This window comes from Poecilia reticulata, chromosome 17, assembly GCF_904066995.2.
Source record: "Poecilia reticulata chromosome 17, P_reticulata-male-v2, whole genome shotgun sequence".
Lineage (NCBI taxonomy): Eukaryota > Metazoa > Chordata > Actinopteri > Cyprinodontiformes > Poeciliidae > Poecilia > Poecilia reticulata.
In genome coordinates, this window is record NC_088846.1 from 28297008 (window position 1) to 28312239 (window position 15232).

Below are 15232 nucleotides of genomic sequence, written 5' to 3' on the forward strand. Positions count from 1 at the left end.
TTCTCCATTATAGACATGAATATCACATTTTTTATCTTTTGGGGATGAAATGTTATTTAGTGAACATGGCTTTACACACGCATGGGGAGGAGTAGGAGGGTGGGGCGAGGGCTGATCAAAGCACAAAGTGCAACACACACACACACACACACACACACACACAAATAAACACGCAGCAAGTGACTTCCTCCAACCAGTTCAACAAGTGAAACAACATTTCACTGGGTGGAGTCTTTCAGAGCGAATCTCTGCCTGAAAACAAACAGTAAACAGAGGAAAACAAACACAGGTCTACGCAGGGACGACGTCTCACTCACAGCAACCTTCTGCTGCTTTAGGGGTAAATTCATCTTTCTCAAAATTTGGAAAAAAACGCATAAACAAACCGTCCGCCGGTCATTTTTCAGGTTTGCATGAAAGGTTTGCATGAAGTACGACAGAACCTCGCATTATGCAGCATGGATGTCAGCCATGCATCCACAAATTTGGATATATAATATAAAAGGGCCGTAATACGTCCTTCCATTTCCCAACCACATGTTGATGCAGCTATGAGGTAATTTCCAGGTTTGGAGCGCTGCCTCCTGCCCTCCAGCATCTCTGTGTGAGTGGGTGGGACCTCTCCTGAATACCCGCTTTCCCCACAGCTTGCATGTCCAGCAGAGCGACCAGATGATCGGGTTTCGGATTGACACCTAATGTACATCAGGAGGTGTGAGAGACTAAGGCGTGCGAATGAAATGAGGCTTTAGTTAATGTGTTTAGCATAATCAGGACAAACCTTCAGTTTTTTTAAATACTTGAAGGTTATTTACTCACAAAGAATAGAAAGCTAAAAGTAGCCTCTCACTGTGGAGGTTTTGGAGTTTATTACTAAATAATAATAATCACACAAAAACATTGAGTTGTAAAGATATATTTCCTTAAGGTGAGCTACAGAGCTGCTCTCTCTGCTGCTTTGGAGCAAACAGATAAAGTCTAAATAGGTATTTAGGGTTCTATCATAGTAAACATTTTTGTGTAAATTTGTTTAGTTTTGCATTATTTTTGCCTAAAACCGCCTCAGTGCTGCCCCCTTTGGTCAAACAGCAGGATGGCTGTTAGGACAGATGTTCACTTACTCAACACCTGGAATGTCCAACATGTTCGTGAGTCCCGTCCAGTTGATGTCCAACAGCTGGAAGACAGAAAGTCAGCATCAGTTTAATTTGATAAAATAAAAAATAATGGCCACAAAAATCAGGAAAAGATACAGAGGAAACATTTTCCAAGTATATAACATAATAATTAAATGCATCTATAATAGTTTGTGCAGGTTAGGATTATTGATTCACACATTCAGTTCCACATAAAGCTCAAGATACTAAAGTTCTAATAAATACAACAATATTTGACGTTACTTTGTCCTACATTTCAGATTGTATCAAAGTTCTGCAGGCTTGAGTGCAGAAATATCTGGCAACCTGATGTATATAAGAGGTTTAACAAGCTTTTACTCTTTAAACTTGAGTGCCTGTAAAAACCAAACAGAGCTGCTGCATGTATAAACCGAGACACTATTTGATCGAGAGTGAAAGTTGATTTGAGGGAGATTTCTCCTCAGCTCCTCGCTGCCTGCAGTGAGTCAGCAAGCAGCAGCTGAGGAGCCAAGCTTTTAATTCGATCGATGTGCTAATCAGTGCAGCAGGGCAGCTCAGGTTCACAGACAGGAAGCACACGATGAAGGGTAAATCCAGCTCCGTCTGCAGATGTTAGTAAAACTATGACGAGAAGTTAAAATAAAGATCGGCGTAACAATAATGTCATTTCTTCTGAAAGGTTCAGAAGGTGGGACTAAAAATCCTCATCAAGTTCAGCTGGAGGTTTAATTCTCTTTAGCAAGTTGAAAACCCCCAAAACTTCATCCAGATCTATAAATCCTGCCTATAAAATCCGGACACACCTCAACAGCTGCGGAGAAAAACTGGGTTTAACTCTGACAGAACTTTAACTTAGGTGCGGCTCCAGCTTGTTCTCGTTTGCATCACACGTTGCCAATTATCTCTGATGATGAAACCAAAAGCTGAAAAGCTGCAACGTGATCCCACACTCTGCACAAAACAAAGGTGTTTAAACGGCTGCCATCTTGTTCAGAGCAGCTCATTAACCTGCTTCTCTAACCCAGTTACTGGGCCTTTATAGGAACCTAAACTGGGTCATCTGGGGAGGAGGACTGGATGAAATCCTGCAGGGGGAAAGTGACCCGTTTGAAGAAAAGAAAAAGATTAACAGCAAACAATAAGTTCTTCCTCTGCTCCACCTTTTCCAGGTTTCAGTTCGAGTGACGGGTTCAGAGAAAAGTGATCGCCCTTCCCAGGGAACCCTGGCAGTGAAACAGACAAATTACCGCAGACACGCCTGACACGCCTGCATCCAGAGGACTGTCTGCTGCAAACTCATCAAGACTCAGTTTGGAACAATGCAGATATCATTTCAGGTAAGAAATGCCAGAGGAAAAAAAAAAAATCTGCAAAAGAAAACTAAAACAGGAAGGTACAAAACCTAAATCTGGCTTCAGGTGTGGTTCAGCAAAATAAGACAGAAAACACCAGAACTACACGCCTGATGGATCCAAAAACTCCAGATTTAAACTGAACAGTATCTGAGTTTCCATTGACCATATTAACTCTGCAATATTGGAATTACAAAAGTTAATCTGCTTGATTGAAAAACGCCAATATCTAAAAAAATTTCACGTTTTTAATAGGTTTTCTTGGTAGCATGAGGTGCTTTTTCAGCTGTTTATAAATGAATATATTTTGCAAAGCTGCAGTGGAATCACGCAGAATGAACCATCTACCCATACTGACCCCTTTTCTCCATTTTTTTTTCCAAATTTGAAAAGCAAACTCCAGAGCAGGCCTGCAGTGTTTCAGCCACCAGGCTGTAATTCGGTTCCTGGTTCAATTCAGAACCGGTGAACCGACCCTAACAGGAGTGTGAGTCAGGTGACATTGTTGGCATTTTTGTTGCGAGACCTAATAATACAGAACCTCATGCTTTATCGGCTGTCTGATTATGTTGTGAGAGATAAGAGTGAGAAGTCTGAATGTGTGTCAGTTCAGAGATAAGAGACGGTGAAGCTTTAAAAGCTTCACTGTCACAAAGAATTGTAAGTGTGTAAAAGCCTGCCAGTGTTTGCTTCTATCTTGCTGTAGAGAAAAATTACACTAGCTGGCATGAATCTGTGGTTTTAGAAGTAGGCCGGCTTCACCACAGCGCAGCAAACCCAGACTGGCTCAGGAAGAGGAGAAAACAGATGGGGGATTCCACAGAACGGCAGAGGAAATACTACAGCTAGCGACCCGTTCACGTCAGGCCCAGACAGGCAGTCTCAGTCAAATATAACCAGAACCATGGATGGATTCTGCAGGGCAGTGGGGCTGGGTTTTTCCAGGACATGTTAAAACTGCAGCAGGCTTCACTTTAACAGTGAAAGCAGATGACAGTCGCTGTGTTTCCACCAAATGTTTATTTTTATTAAGTGTTGCATTAGGAAAGGTTGATGGAAACGGCAAAATTCAAAATCACTTCCTCAGTTTTGGAAATAAGGAATAAAAAAAATGATGTTTGCTTGAGGTGGCTTTTGACTTTTCCAACAAAGAGCTAATGCACTGAAGGGGAGATGGAAGCACATCAGCTGAATACGTTCAGATGTAGCAAACTTCACCATCCACTGCCAGGTCTGTGCCTTACCAGAGGCACAAGACTCTAAATCCAGACCTCCAGATTGTGGGAGAGAAATCTAAATTTTTCTGAGATGTGTCCTCCATGCTAGTTTGTAATTTCTACATTTAACTTATTACAGCCATGCTTGGCGTCACAATCTGGTGAAATTATCTTTGCGTTGCTTGATTGATTCGTTCCAAACCAGAAGATGGAAACAGACCAAATTAGGCTGGAGAGCGATTCTGTTTTTGGTGCAGCGCCCCCCACAGGCGAGGAGGGGAACGGGTTGCTCAAAGGGTTTGGTTGGTTTGAACCGCAACAGCTGAAAATGTAACAAATGTAGTAATTTTGGTCCCCAATTGAGTCAACTGAACATCTTTAGGATTAGGATTATAATCCTTATAATAATCAAAACCAATAGCTTCATAATTTAGAATAATTTCACAATGACTAGTGAAAAAGATCAAGATTTTACATATTGTGTCCAAACTTCTTCAGAGTCCACAAGCTAATGCATGGTTTAAAAATAATAATAAATCATTCAGTTTCCACCTCTGCAGAAAGGCAAAGTGGTGATGGAGGTGCAGAAACCTCTCAGGTTGAGAGGGAACATTAGCATTTGACAGATGTTCCATGTTACATTGTTTTTCTATAACCAAATCTGACAACTTAACATGATGTCCATTGGTACAATAACAGGGCTGCACAGTGGTGCAGTTGGTAGAGCTGTTGCCTTGCAGCAAGAAGGTTCTGGGTTCGATTCCCAGTCCCGGTCTTTTCTGCATGGAGTTTGCATGTTCTCCCTGTGCATGTGTGGGTTTTCTCTGGGTACTCCGGTTTCCTCCCACAGTCCAAAAACATGACTGTCAGGTTAATTGGCCTCTCCAAATTGCCCCTAGGTGTGAGTGTGTGTGTGCATGGTTGTGTGTCTGTGCCAGACTGGCGACCTGTCCAGGGTGACCCCGCCTCTCGCCCGGTACGCCAGCAGCAACCCTCCCGACCCCACTGAAGGACAAGGGTGTCAAGAAAATGGATGGTACAATAACAGATAAACTGGTTAAACCAACGAGACGGTTGGTGAGTCGCTGTCACACCACAGCTGTAATACCGAAAGCTCAGCATCCTGTCACAACTCACCAGGCTCACAGGGTGGAGCAGGGAGGAAGAAACAACACCCACAAACCAGCAACACTGCACTGTGGCTGACGGCTTGTGCTTCAGACTGATGATGGAACATCAGCTACCGGTTGTTGTTTTTTTTTTTTTAAAGATGAAAGGGTTTGAGTAATATTTCTTCAGAAGAAAAGAGCAAAGAGTAGATAAATAAACTGAAACTGAAAACATAATTGGCTCCATTGCTGAATGTGTTGATTGAGGCTTTACAGTCATCATCTGGACTGAAACTGTTCTTGCATCCTTAGTGTTCAAATCTAAAACTGCAGTTTTGTGGCTTTGCTGCAAGTTTGGAAAAGTCTCAGAGAGATGAGTCCAGTGGCAGTATATGACGAGCACTAAATCTCACATTCAGCGTATTGCATGAGTGCAATCTGCTGAAACTCACACTGGTGCACAGTTTCATCAGCTGAAGGTGTTATTATGAGCAGAGTGTGAAAAAACTGTTGATTTTAGCAGAAAACTTCATATGAGCAACTATATGTGTGAATCGTGTGTAATCATACTCTGATTATCGCAAAACATTTAGAACCCAGAAAAACAAAAAAAACAGATAAAATGTAGGTTAAATTTCATAAAAGAAGGGGGAAAAAAAATCTCCAAGCGGCTCCTAACTTGATGTTTCTACTGTTGGATGATGAGATGATGGGATAATTTCTTGTTTGTGTTTAGAGCATCTTGATGATGCTTGTTTTCCTCTGGGTGCTTCTATCAAAGTCTGGATCAGGAAGATAAACCGTTCTGGACCACAGGAAGGAAGACTGCAGTCAGGAAGTGAGGACACAGATAAAGAAAAGATGGAGAAGAAGAGACTCAAGTCGAGTTCAGCCTCCTCCAAAAAGACAGCAAACGTTAAAGGAAAATTCATCCTTTTTTGGTAAATCTGTGTCCAAAAGTGGTCAAACAATATGTTAACTCCTTTCAACTTGAGGGAGGGAGCATCACAATGTTATTTAAACTCTGTCAAAGTGAAAGTTATCAAAGTCTGAGAGGAGGAATCGAAGTACTCACAGGTTTTTTGAGGAAAAAGACGGACAGGGCTCCGATCAGAGGGATGTCCCCCAGGAGAGGCTCCATCACCACCCTCAGCACGCCATGAAGCTGCAGACAACAGAACATCAACAAACTGTTTCTGCTCAGGAATTATCATCAAATACTGTTGACTTCTGGAGAACATAAGTCCTACGTACAATAAATTGCTCTCTACAGTCTGAATTAAGTTTATTTCCCTTGTAAAGGTTTTATTGGAGCAGATTGTAGAGTGAGACGTGTTGCATCTGAACTGCTTTTGCTGGTTCAAATATTGATATATATTTTACCAAAAACTGCAGCAACACAGATAATTCTTTACGAAGCTGGAAATATAAAACATCCCCTTTTTTGTTCCCTTCTTTGTACTTTGTCTGTGGCTTTATCGGCGTCCATTTCTCAGATAATTCACATATTCTTTGCAACAGTTTATTAACTTTCAAAGTCTGACAGCAAGAAACCAAACCAGGGGCATTGTGGGGTATTTTTTTCTTCCTGCTGCTCTGAGTCAAACCTCAGACATGTAGACTGCATGTCTGCAGCACCAAATTTGGACATAGCTTCTTGCTCTGAGCAATCAAAGAGCACTTTGCTCATCAAAATCAGTCTGGTGAAGAAGATTGAAGATAGGCATTAGTTTTGTTTATGTCCGTTTCCTCCTGCAGCCCACTGCTGCCTGAAAGAGGGCGCTTTATAAATAATGTGCAACCTATAATGCAGTCCCACCGGGACGGAGGAGAAGTCTAAATAAAAGACGCGACACAAGTGAAGAAAAATAATGACTCATGGCTTATTCTTATGCTGAGAATAATCCAGTCAAGTTTGACAGGCGATGAAAAGCATTCATAGAAACTTTCATTGCAGCTGTGAAATGAACATAAGAGGCAGACACTGACTGAGCTGCTGAGAAGCGGCAGTTTCTCTTCTCCCCGCTGATCTCTGAACAGCAAACATGGCCTGATCGCATGCCAGCGGCTGAGTGGATAACGTCTGCTTTATCAGACGCGAGTCAACACATTATGTAAAATTCTCCCTGAGGGGGTCACAGATTATTGCAGGGGTCACAGCTAAAGGAATGAAGCAGAGCACAGTCCTGTCTGACTGACAACACGAGTAATGTGGGCCAGCAGACTGAGCAGATACAAGGCAGAACATAGTTTTAGTTTTAAACTTAAAAATTAGTGATGCGACTCAATTCTAATCAAAAACTAAACAATTACTTTCAATTCAAAAACTCTTTTTTCTGCTACACTTCTGAATAAGTATACATATGAGCTCAACAACAAAGATATTTATTGTTTTTGATCTATTATTTATATCGGTGGAAAGTGCTTTGTCGTCCATTGCTGTCATTTGTGGATGTTGCTTGTGCGTCAGATTTATGGGCGTACCAGAAACACACAAATACAAACGTAAACTTTTGTGTAAAAAAATATTTTGAATGAGTCAAAACCTATGTAATTATCCATCCCGTGTCCCTAATGGGGTCGGGAGGGTCGCTGGTGCCTCTCCAGCTGACGTTCCGGGCGAGGGGGGGGGTCACCCTGGACAGGTCGCCAGTCTGTCGCAGGGCAACACAGAGACACACAACCATGCACACACACTCTCACACCTAGGGACAATTTGGAGAGGCCGGGGTACCCGGAGAAAACCCACCATTTCTGCATGGAGAACATGCAAACTCCATGCAGAAAGACCGGGGATGGGAATCGAACCCAGAACCTTCTTGCTGCAAGGCAACAGCTCTACCAACTGCCCCACCGTGCAGCCCCCTATGTTATTAATTAATCAAAATTAACATGTTATAGTCAAAGGAAAAAATGACTTAAGAGCATCTTTTCTCTCTGTAGAACTACAAATATTTATCATGTTGACTGAAAATATTAACAGTTCATTTTCTACTTCCCTGTTTAAGATTCATTATATTTAAAAACTGTGTAGGAACCTTTTCTCTTAAATATATTTGACGTTTCACAACAAAATGAACTTTTCTTTGATGTAAACTGTGATTTCTGAGTTATTTATAGAGACTTTGGGTAAATGTTAATGTGAACTTTTAAAAACAAATCAATCATACCTGTATGCTTTTGATTCCAGCCCTGCAGTAAAACTTCTTGATGTCGACGTCGATTTCCGTGTTACCAACAAAACTAAAAATAAAAATGGGAGAAAAATGAGCAAATTAAACCTGTTAATAGAGAAAACAGTAGCTAAGGGAAATAGATATGCTGTGCTTTTTTAACAGAGATAACAAAAAGCAAAAATAGTTGTTATTAGTGAAAGAAGTGTTGCCTTCACTTTTGTTTCATGTCATATAAGTTCAGCCCTACTGGCCTTTGATTCTACACCAAGCAGACTTTAATCTAAATTTATTGGGATTGATGTTCTGTTTAGGTTGTAAGGATCTGCATTTCTGCTGTTAAAATTACCAAAGCAAAATAAAATCTTGTGCCTGCAGCATCATGGTGAGTTTGTGAGTGTAGGAGGGAGAACTACCTGATCTGCAGGTCCATGATGACCTGCCTCTTGTCCACATTTTCTGTGTAAACCTTCACCCCGTTCACTCTGAGCGGCTGCACACGCACAAAGAGACACAAAGAGAAAACAAAAAGGTGAAAGTGAGCAAATTATTTCTCAGATGTGAGGAGCAGTTCTCAGCTCAGGTGAATAATCAGCAGCTTTTCTTAAAGAGAGTCTGCTTCTGAAAGCTTCTAACGTTCAGGAGCACAAAACACATAAAAATAGAAATGCAGCAACAGAAAGATTGAACAGCTACTGAAGATTTGAAACAGTTGCTATTTATTTTAATATAAGAAACAATTCAAAGTCTGTGCAGACCGCTGGAATGCCTTTAATCTTCTCTGATGTTTTGAATACAGAGAGGGGGAAAAAAAATCAAGAAAGTCAGAAGAAAAATAAGATCTTTGGTTCTGCAGATCAGAGCACAGAATAATTCAGCTCTATATGAAGTAATGTATGAAAAATGTAAGAAAAACATAGAAACAGCTCGCTGTATTGCATAGAAATCAGAAATGTTAATATCCAGTTTATGTTTTCTACTGATTATATTGTATAAAAATCAAAAAGAATCTGAGGGTATGAGCTATAAATCTGATGTAATAAAACTTTATTCAGCTGCAAATAAGATTCTGACGACTGACATGAACCTCACAAAACCACAGAGGAGAAACAAAGCTTTCGCTTCAGGGTGATATCAACTGGAATCAGTGAGCAGAGTGGTGACTCCGATGTTTTGAAGCCTGCCTGTTTTCTGCCTACCTTGTCTCCCATGTCGATCTTGGTGAAGCAGAAGGTGCTGAGATGGGGGTTGGCTCCCTGCACAGCCGGCTCGATGGTCTCCCTGAACAGTTTGTCCACAAACTGGGAGATGAACGGCCACATCTGCTTCACCGTCTGAAGCAAAGCAGAGAGAAAAGGAAAATTAACTCAGGAAGAACTTTTCTTCAGCCCAAATATTCACATGCAATCCCATTCCACCCCATTGATTCTCAGTCACATGTTTCTTTTCTTCCACAACAAACAGAAGCTCCACAGTAAGTAGCAGGCGCTAAACAATATGCACAGCAGCTTCTTAATGTGCCATTTTCTTCTTTTGCATTCATGCGCAGTATTGTTTTGGTCTGTTACATAAAATCCTAATCAAATAGATCAAAGCTTACAGATTTAACAAGACAAAAAGTGGAAAACTGCAAGCAGTGTGAACACTTCAGCAAAACTTTGTATGTTTCTAAGTGCTTTGCTGATTTCTTTACTTTGGCATTTATAAAATAAGTTGTCAAATTTCATTTGTTTTAATACCTTTCATCGTGCAGTTTGCACCTAAACCTTTCATAATAAATACATGGACGAGTCCAATAATGTTACTGATAGAAAGTTTTAGTGCTTAAGGTTCTAAAGCACGTCTGCACTTATTGGGTGGAAGAAGAAAAACAGCTAAATCGTGAACACTGAAGTTCTCCCAGTCCACACTCTGTCATCCTGCAGGAACATCTCAGGTAACTTCTGCTAATGGTGTGATTTAAGGAGCACAGATCACCTTTTAAAGGTCCTGGAAATCTCCGAGTGCTTACACAACATGTATAATTTAGCATCAATTTGAGTGTTTGGGTGGTGATCATGGAATATTCTGGAAACAAACAGTGACGGTCAGCGAATCTCTTCCAGGAGCTGATCAGATTCTCATGTCTGTAACTGGGACGGGGTCCCTCAGGGCTCCAGGTTCGGATCCCTTTTTAAACCCTCTCTCACCACTTTGGCTTGCTAATAAGAGATGATGAGGAGTAACTGGTGGATGTCTGTGTGTGCTGGAAACAAAAAAACAACAGCAGAAGCTTCTATCGGTACCTTATTGAGCCACTCGACTCGCTCCACATCTGGATAATGAACCTGGAAGGAAACAGAAAGGTTAAAGCTAGAATCAGTGAACTGCTGGTCCTTACTGGACCTCAACTCTTTAAAGTCTCTGTCAATATTTGCTGAACTCATCTGAGTCCCAAGACACAGTGACTCTGTTCACATCTGGCACCAACATCTGTTCCAGACAATCTGACACACTCCAGACGTTTTGAGGACGGTTTCCCTCCTGCTGGAGGTGAACTAATGCACCCGATCCGTATCAGTTCAGCAGTCCAAACGCTAAAACGTTAAAATGCCCCACCACTGACCTGACTAAGCAACATTTGAAGCAGAGAATATTGTAAAAGTTTTAAGTTGCCAGCAGCATTTTTACTAAAATCACAGATTTTACGATGCATTTTTAAAAATATGTTTCCCAAACGATGTTACATCGTCAATAAATCCCAAAACCACCAATCTGCAATTATTACAGTAATATTTAAAAAAATCTGTGTGGTAAACTATATTTCATATGTTCGGATGGTTAATGTGAAATCTGTGTTTTTGTAACATAAAGAGGTTTTAAACAATCATTTAAAGAAAATCACATCTGTTTAAAGAAGAAAACATGCTGAATATAAAAGCAGGGATGTACCGATATGAAAATCTAAGCTGATATCTGATATTATTGCTATTATGGCCGATATTTACCAATATTATTTATTTTCAATATATTCCCCTGCCCCTTCAACACTATTTGCAGGTCAATGTTTTCAACTAAAATCAAAAATGTCATCCAATGAAGACATTATTTTAAAAGTTTTTGCTGTGATGACTAACAATAAACCTTTTGTTTACCTTTTGTCAGCGACTGACCTCTCCAAAGGTCAGTCGCTGAGGTGAACTCCAAAAACACAGAATTACGCAGCATCTTAGTTGATGATGATTTAGCTATTCCACAAAAAATATTCTCTCCTTTCCCTAGAATTTAAAAGTAAAATCCAAATCCTAACCAGGAGGTTTTATTGTGGTATGTAGAGCCCTGATGCTCAGTTGACAGCTAGAGCCCTCCCAAAAACAAACATTGAGGTTCAGCGCCGGGGCTTGTGGGATATCTGTGACAACTGAGACAGGCTGATCACGCTTCCAGAGTGTGACAGGCTGCCTGTGCAGCAGCGGCAGAGCTGCAGCCGACAGCCAGGAGCGACACGGCTGTTACATAACACACACACTCTGACAGGAGTCTGCACAAGTTTATGTTTATAAGTGAGAAGAAAAATTAAATTTATTTAAAGCACCCCGCCCAACATCTCCACACATCAGTGCGAGATGCAGCTGGGCTTTTCTGTCCTCACTTCAGCATTCAGCTCAGACAGACGACATATCAATGTTTTATATTAATAACCGAAAGTTATTTCCATCTTCTTTCTGGGATTTTCAACAGAAATGATCAAGGATAATTGTTCTTAAAGCTGCCAGTAATGATTATATTAATAATCCATCATTCTGGTGATGATAGATATTGTATAAGAAAAACAAATGGGCACAGTCAGCAGATTTTTTATTTAACCAGTTAAGTTTCTTTTCTTTTTTGCACAACATTAGGAATACATAAAAAGATGCATATAAACAAATAATTCAAACCCCTTTTATATCGAAGAAAATTAATATTTTATCGCCTAAACTGAAATAAAATAGCACACATTCAGTGAATCTGAATCAGATAAGGATTAAACTATGCCACTTGAGTAGTTTTGGATGAAATATGTTAACAGACAAAGGCGTTTTCAGCTTAAATGCAAAATGTATGTATGTGCATGTATGTGGCTTAATTATTTCATTTCGATTAATCAGATTAATTGTTTCAGCCCTAATTGTTTTGTAACTGTATTTTTTTTCTGAGGTGTAAAGCGTAGTAAAAGGTAAAAATCACAAAATGTCTCAATCATCTTTGTTAATGAACAGAAAAAAGATTTTTATGAAAAGTGGCTTTGAAGCATAATTAAAGATTGATATTTCTAAAGACAAAGTTAATTATCTGCTGGGGTTTTTTTTTACCTACTTAAAACTGTTAATTGGGCTGTAAGTATACAGGTTGGACTTTAATTACTTTACATATAAATAAAACAAGCTGCTGCATGAATCCTCTCAGGCCAACAGGCTCCTGTGACCCAGAGCGACACACGAGGTCAATCAGGAAGCGCATGCAGTGACTCACATGCACAAAGTCATGCATCCAAAACTTAAACTCACACTGATGATGACATCATCATCATCACATGGTGATTATTTCAGAAATTACTTACTAGCCTGACAAGTTTATTCTGATGTAAACAAAGAAAGCACAGAAAGTTTAATCTATTCATATGGCATAGAATAAAAAATAATACAAGTTTGTTGAACTTGTAAAGGAAAACACCTGGAAAGTAAAAAAAAATCTAAACGTAACTGTTGCTAATTTGGTATTTATGCAATAATTATGCATCAGGAAGTCGGATGGAAAGCTCACTAAACAGCTGAATGTTTCACAAAAAGCCAAGCAGACCTGAACATACAAAGCCAAAGGAAGAAGAAAATAATTAGTTCTCATTAAATCCAACTGACTCCAGGAACACAGGGAAGTCAAACATGAGGTAAAATGCAGCTAAATATGCAAATGAAACACAAATTCTTGTGTGTTGTCACAGTGTGTGTTCCTGGAGGTTTATTAAAGGTTAAACATGAGGTGAAGCTGCTGCAGAAATGTTGGTTCAGCCATCTGTCAAGCAAGCCGTCTCTGAGATAAAGAGAAATGGTTCAGGTACATGGCTGAAGTGTTAGATGAGACAGCAAAAAACTGAAGCTAAAACAACAGCAGCTGACAAGCAGCGGCATAAAGTAAACGGTTTATTTTAGGCGCAAACAAGACTAAATGATTCAGCTTTTAGAGGAAAATGCAGAAAACAGCTGCAAGAACTTCAAATACGGACATGCAGAAATGATTTTTCCTGACTGTAAAAGTCATGTGGAAACTTGATCCTCATTTGCCGTTTCTGGATGATTCAAGATGGAAATATGGAGCAGAAGACTCTAATAGCAGGATTATTAACACAATGCCAAAGAGGAAGGATATCAGCAATAGCCTTTGAGCAGCAGCTGCTGTGGCCGACCAATGTGGGAAAGGGTTTATGACCATTTCCCACAAATGTATTTATAGGGGAGAAATATTCAACAGTATCTCCAGGTTTTCACAATCCACCGATCGCGGAAACTCATGTAAAATAAACAGATTCTTGCATTTTTTCACATAATCGTCAGCTTATTACTACTTTTCTACAAAAACGCTAGAAAATATTTTGTTTTTATGATGCTAACTCCCACATGAAAGTGGCAGCATTTCTTGATGTCATTTTGTAGTCCGTAATCAAAATGGAGAGCGGCAGAAATTTAGCTATTTAAGTTCTTTAAAGAATAAAAGCATTTGTGTGCAATCTCTCTGCTTCTTTTTTTCTGATCTTGTTTTTTAATACATAGGTTTGGAAGGGATTTAAAAAGGAAGAAATACTGCAAAATGCCTTGCAAATATTTCTAACGTATCACCATAAAATACACATTTTGCAATCAAAATTAGTGCAAAATTAAAATCACAAAAACAATTGCAAAAGTTGCACATTTTCATCCCATCAAATTCAGTCTTTAAAGTAAATTTGCAGCATGACTTGCAACTGAAGCTATATCAGGATAGTTTTAGAATCGATTCTGTGGATAAAGGGAACCGAATTCAAAATCAACTCAAGTACCTTCTCTAATTGTGAAGCATGGTGGTGGAGTAGTAGTGCAATCACTCAAGGACTCTTCTGCATATCGAGGTTTTCTAGAGTCAAACATCAGGCGATCTGTGTGACAGATGAAGTTTGGCCCAACCAACCTGTATCAACATTGGGACAATAGTCTCTGACGGAGCAAATTTTATAAAAGAATGGCTAAAAAGCCTAAAGGCACTTCAAGTCCAGACCTAAACCTGCTGTTAAATCTTCTACCATGACTTGATAGGATGATAAAGAAATACAGAACATGACAGCTGAGAGGTTTTACTGCTAAAGTTGTTCTAAACTGTTGTCTTAAGGAGCTTAATGTGAAAATAAAAGACGAGTCAGATGAAGTCCATACAGCTTGATTCAACACGTGCTTCATTCTTCAGGCTTTAACAGGTAGCAACATGTAAATGTGTTTATTTTTCTCCTGTAATTTATGACCAAATGTGAAGCTTTAGAGTTAGAGAGCAAGAAAAACAACACATCTGCTCCAAGAACTGGGAGCAAAAATTCAACAACAAATGTTTATTACTTTGAGTCACCTGGGAACCAATTTATTTTTCGCGAATAACTCATAAAACCAGAGACTCAAAATGAAAGAGGTCATTTTAGGACTTCTGTTTCTCTCAGTAAGGGGCAACCAGGAGAACCAAAATTATTTATTATAACTCTGGATCGAGTAAAAACCAACTGATCTTCTCAGTTTTACGTAACTAAAACTGTAAAAATAATCCTTGATTTAACTGGTAAATCTTCCAGTTTGTGTGTTAAATTATATTCTGACATCAGATTTAATGTTAGCTGGATAATCCGATGTGTCCTTACATCATTTAACTCGCTGATGCAGTGCACAAACACGCATTTCTGGATCATGTTTCATGCCTGCAGCAACACACCCACAGCAGCGCAGACCTCCACAGGTTCTGATCCGCAGAGCTGTTTTCTATCCAGCCTCAGTTTAAAAAAAAAAAAAAAAACAGGATCAGACTTCAGACAAAAACATGACTCACTGAAGACTGACTTTTAGGCAGCCAATCAGCAGCAAGCTGGAGCATCTCCATTCGTGCTTCTAATGAGAGTCATGCTTCAGCTATGCACCAGCTGTGTGGAAATCCTACGCTTTATTTCAGCCACACCTCCAGCTCAAAATCTGAGAGCGAGAGGAAAGGAGG

At 39.8% G+C, this 15232-nt stretch overlaps 1 protein-coding gene across 4 annotated transcripts in view; it reads right to left on the minus strand.

Annotated features, from left to right (window-relative positions):
• esyt2a (extended synaptotagmin-like protein 2a) overlaps positions 1 to 15232 on the minus strand; it is a 48778-nt gene that overhangs the window by 17067 nt on the left and 16479 nt on the right. For all 4 annotated transcript variants that reach the window (XM_008434741.3, XM_008434740.3, XM_008434739.3 and 1 more), the window contains exons 3-8: positions 10276 to 10317; positions 9190 to 9324; positions 8407 to 8483; positions 7988 to 8060; positions 5893 to 5982; positions 1122 to 1177 (exon numbers count right to left, since the gene is read on the minus strand). In XM_008434741.3, coding sequence (XP_008432963.2) covers positions 1122 to 1177; positions 5893 to 5982; positions 7988 to 8060; positions 8407 to 8483; positions 9190 to 9324; positions 10276 to 10317 — 473 coding nt within the window. The remainder of the gene's footprint in view (positions 1 to 1121; positions 1178 to 5892; positions 5983 to 7987; positions 8061 to 8406; positions 8484 to 9189; positions 9325 to 10275; positions 10318 to 15232) is intronic.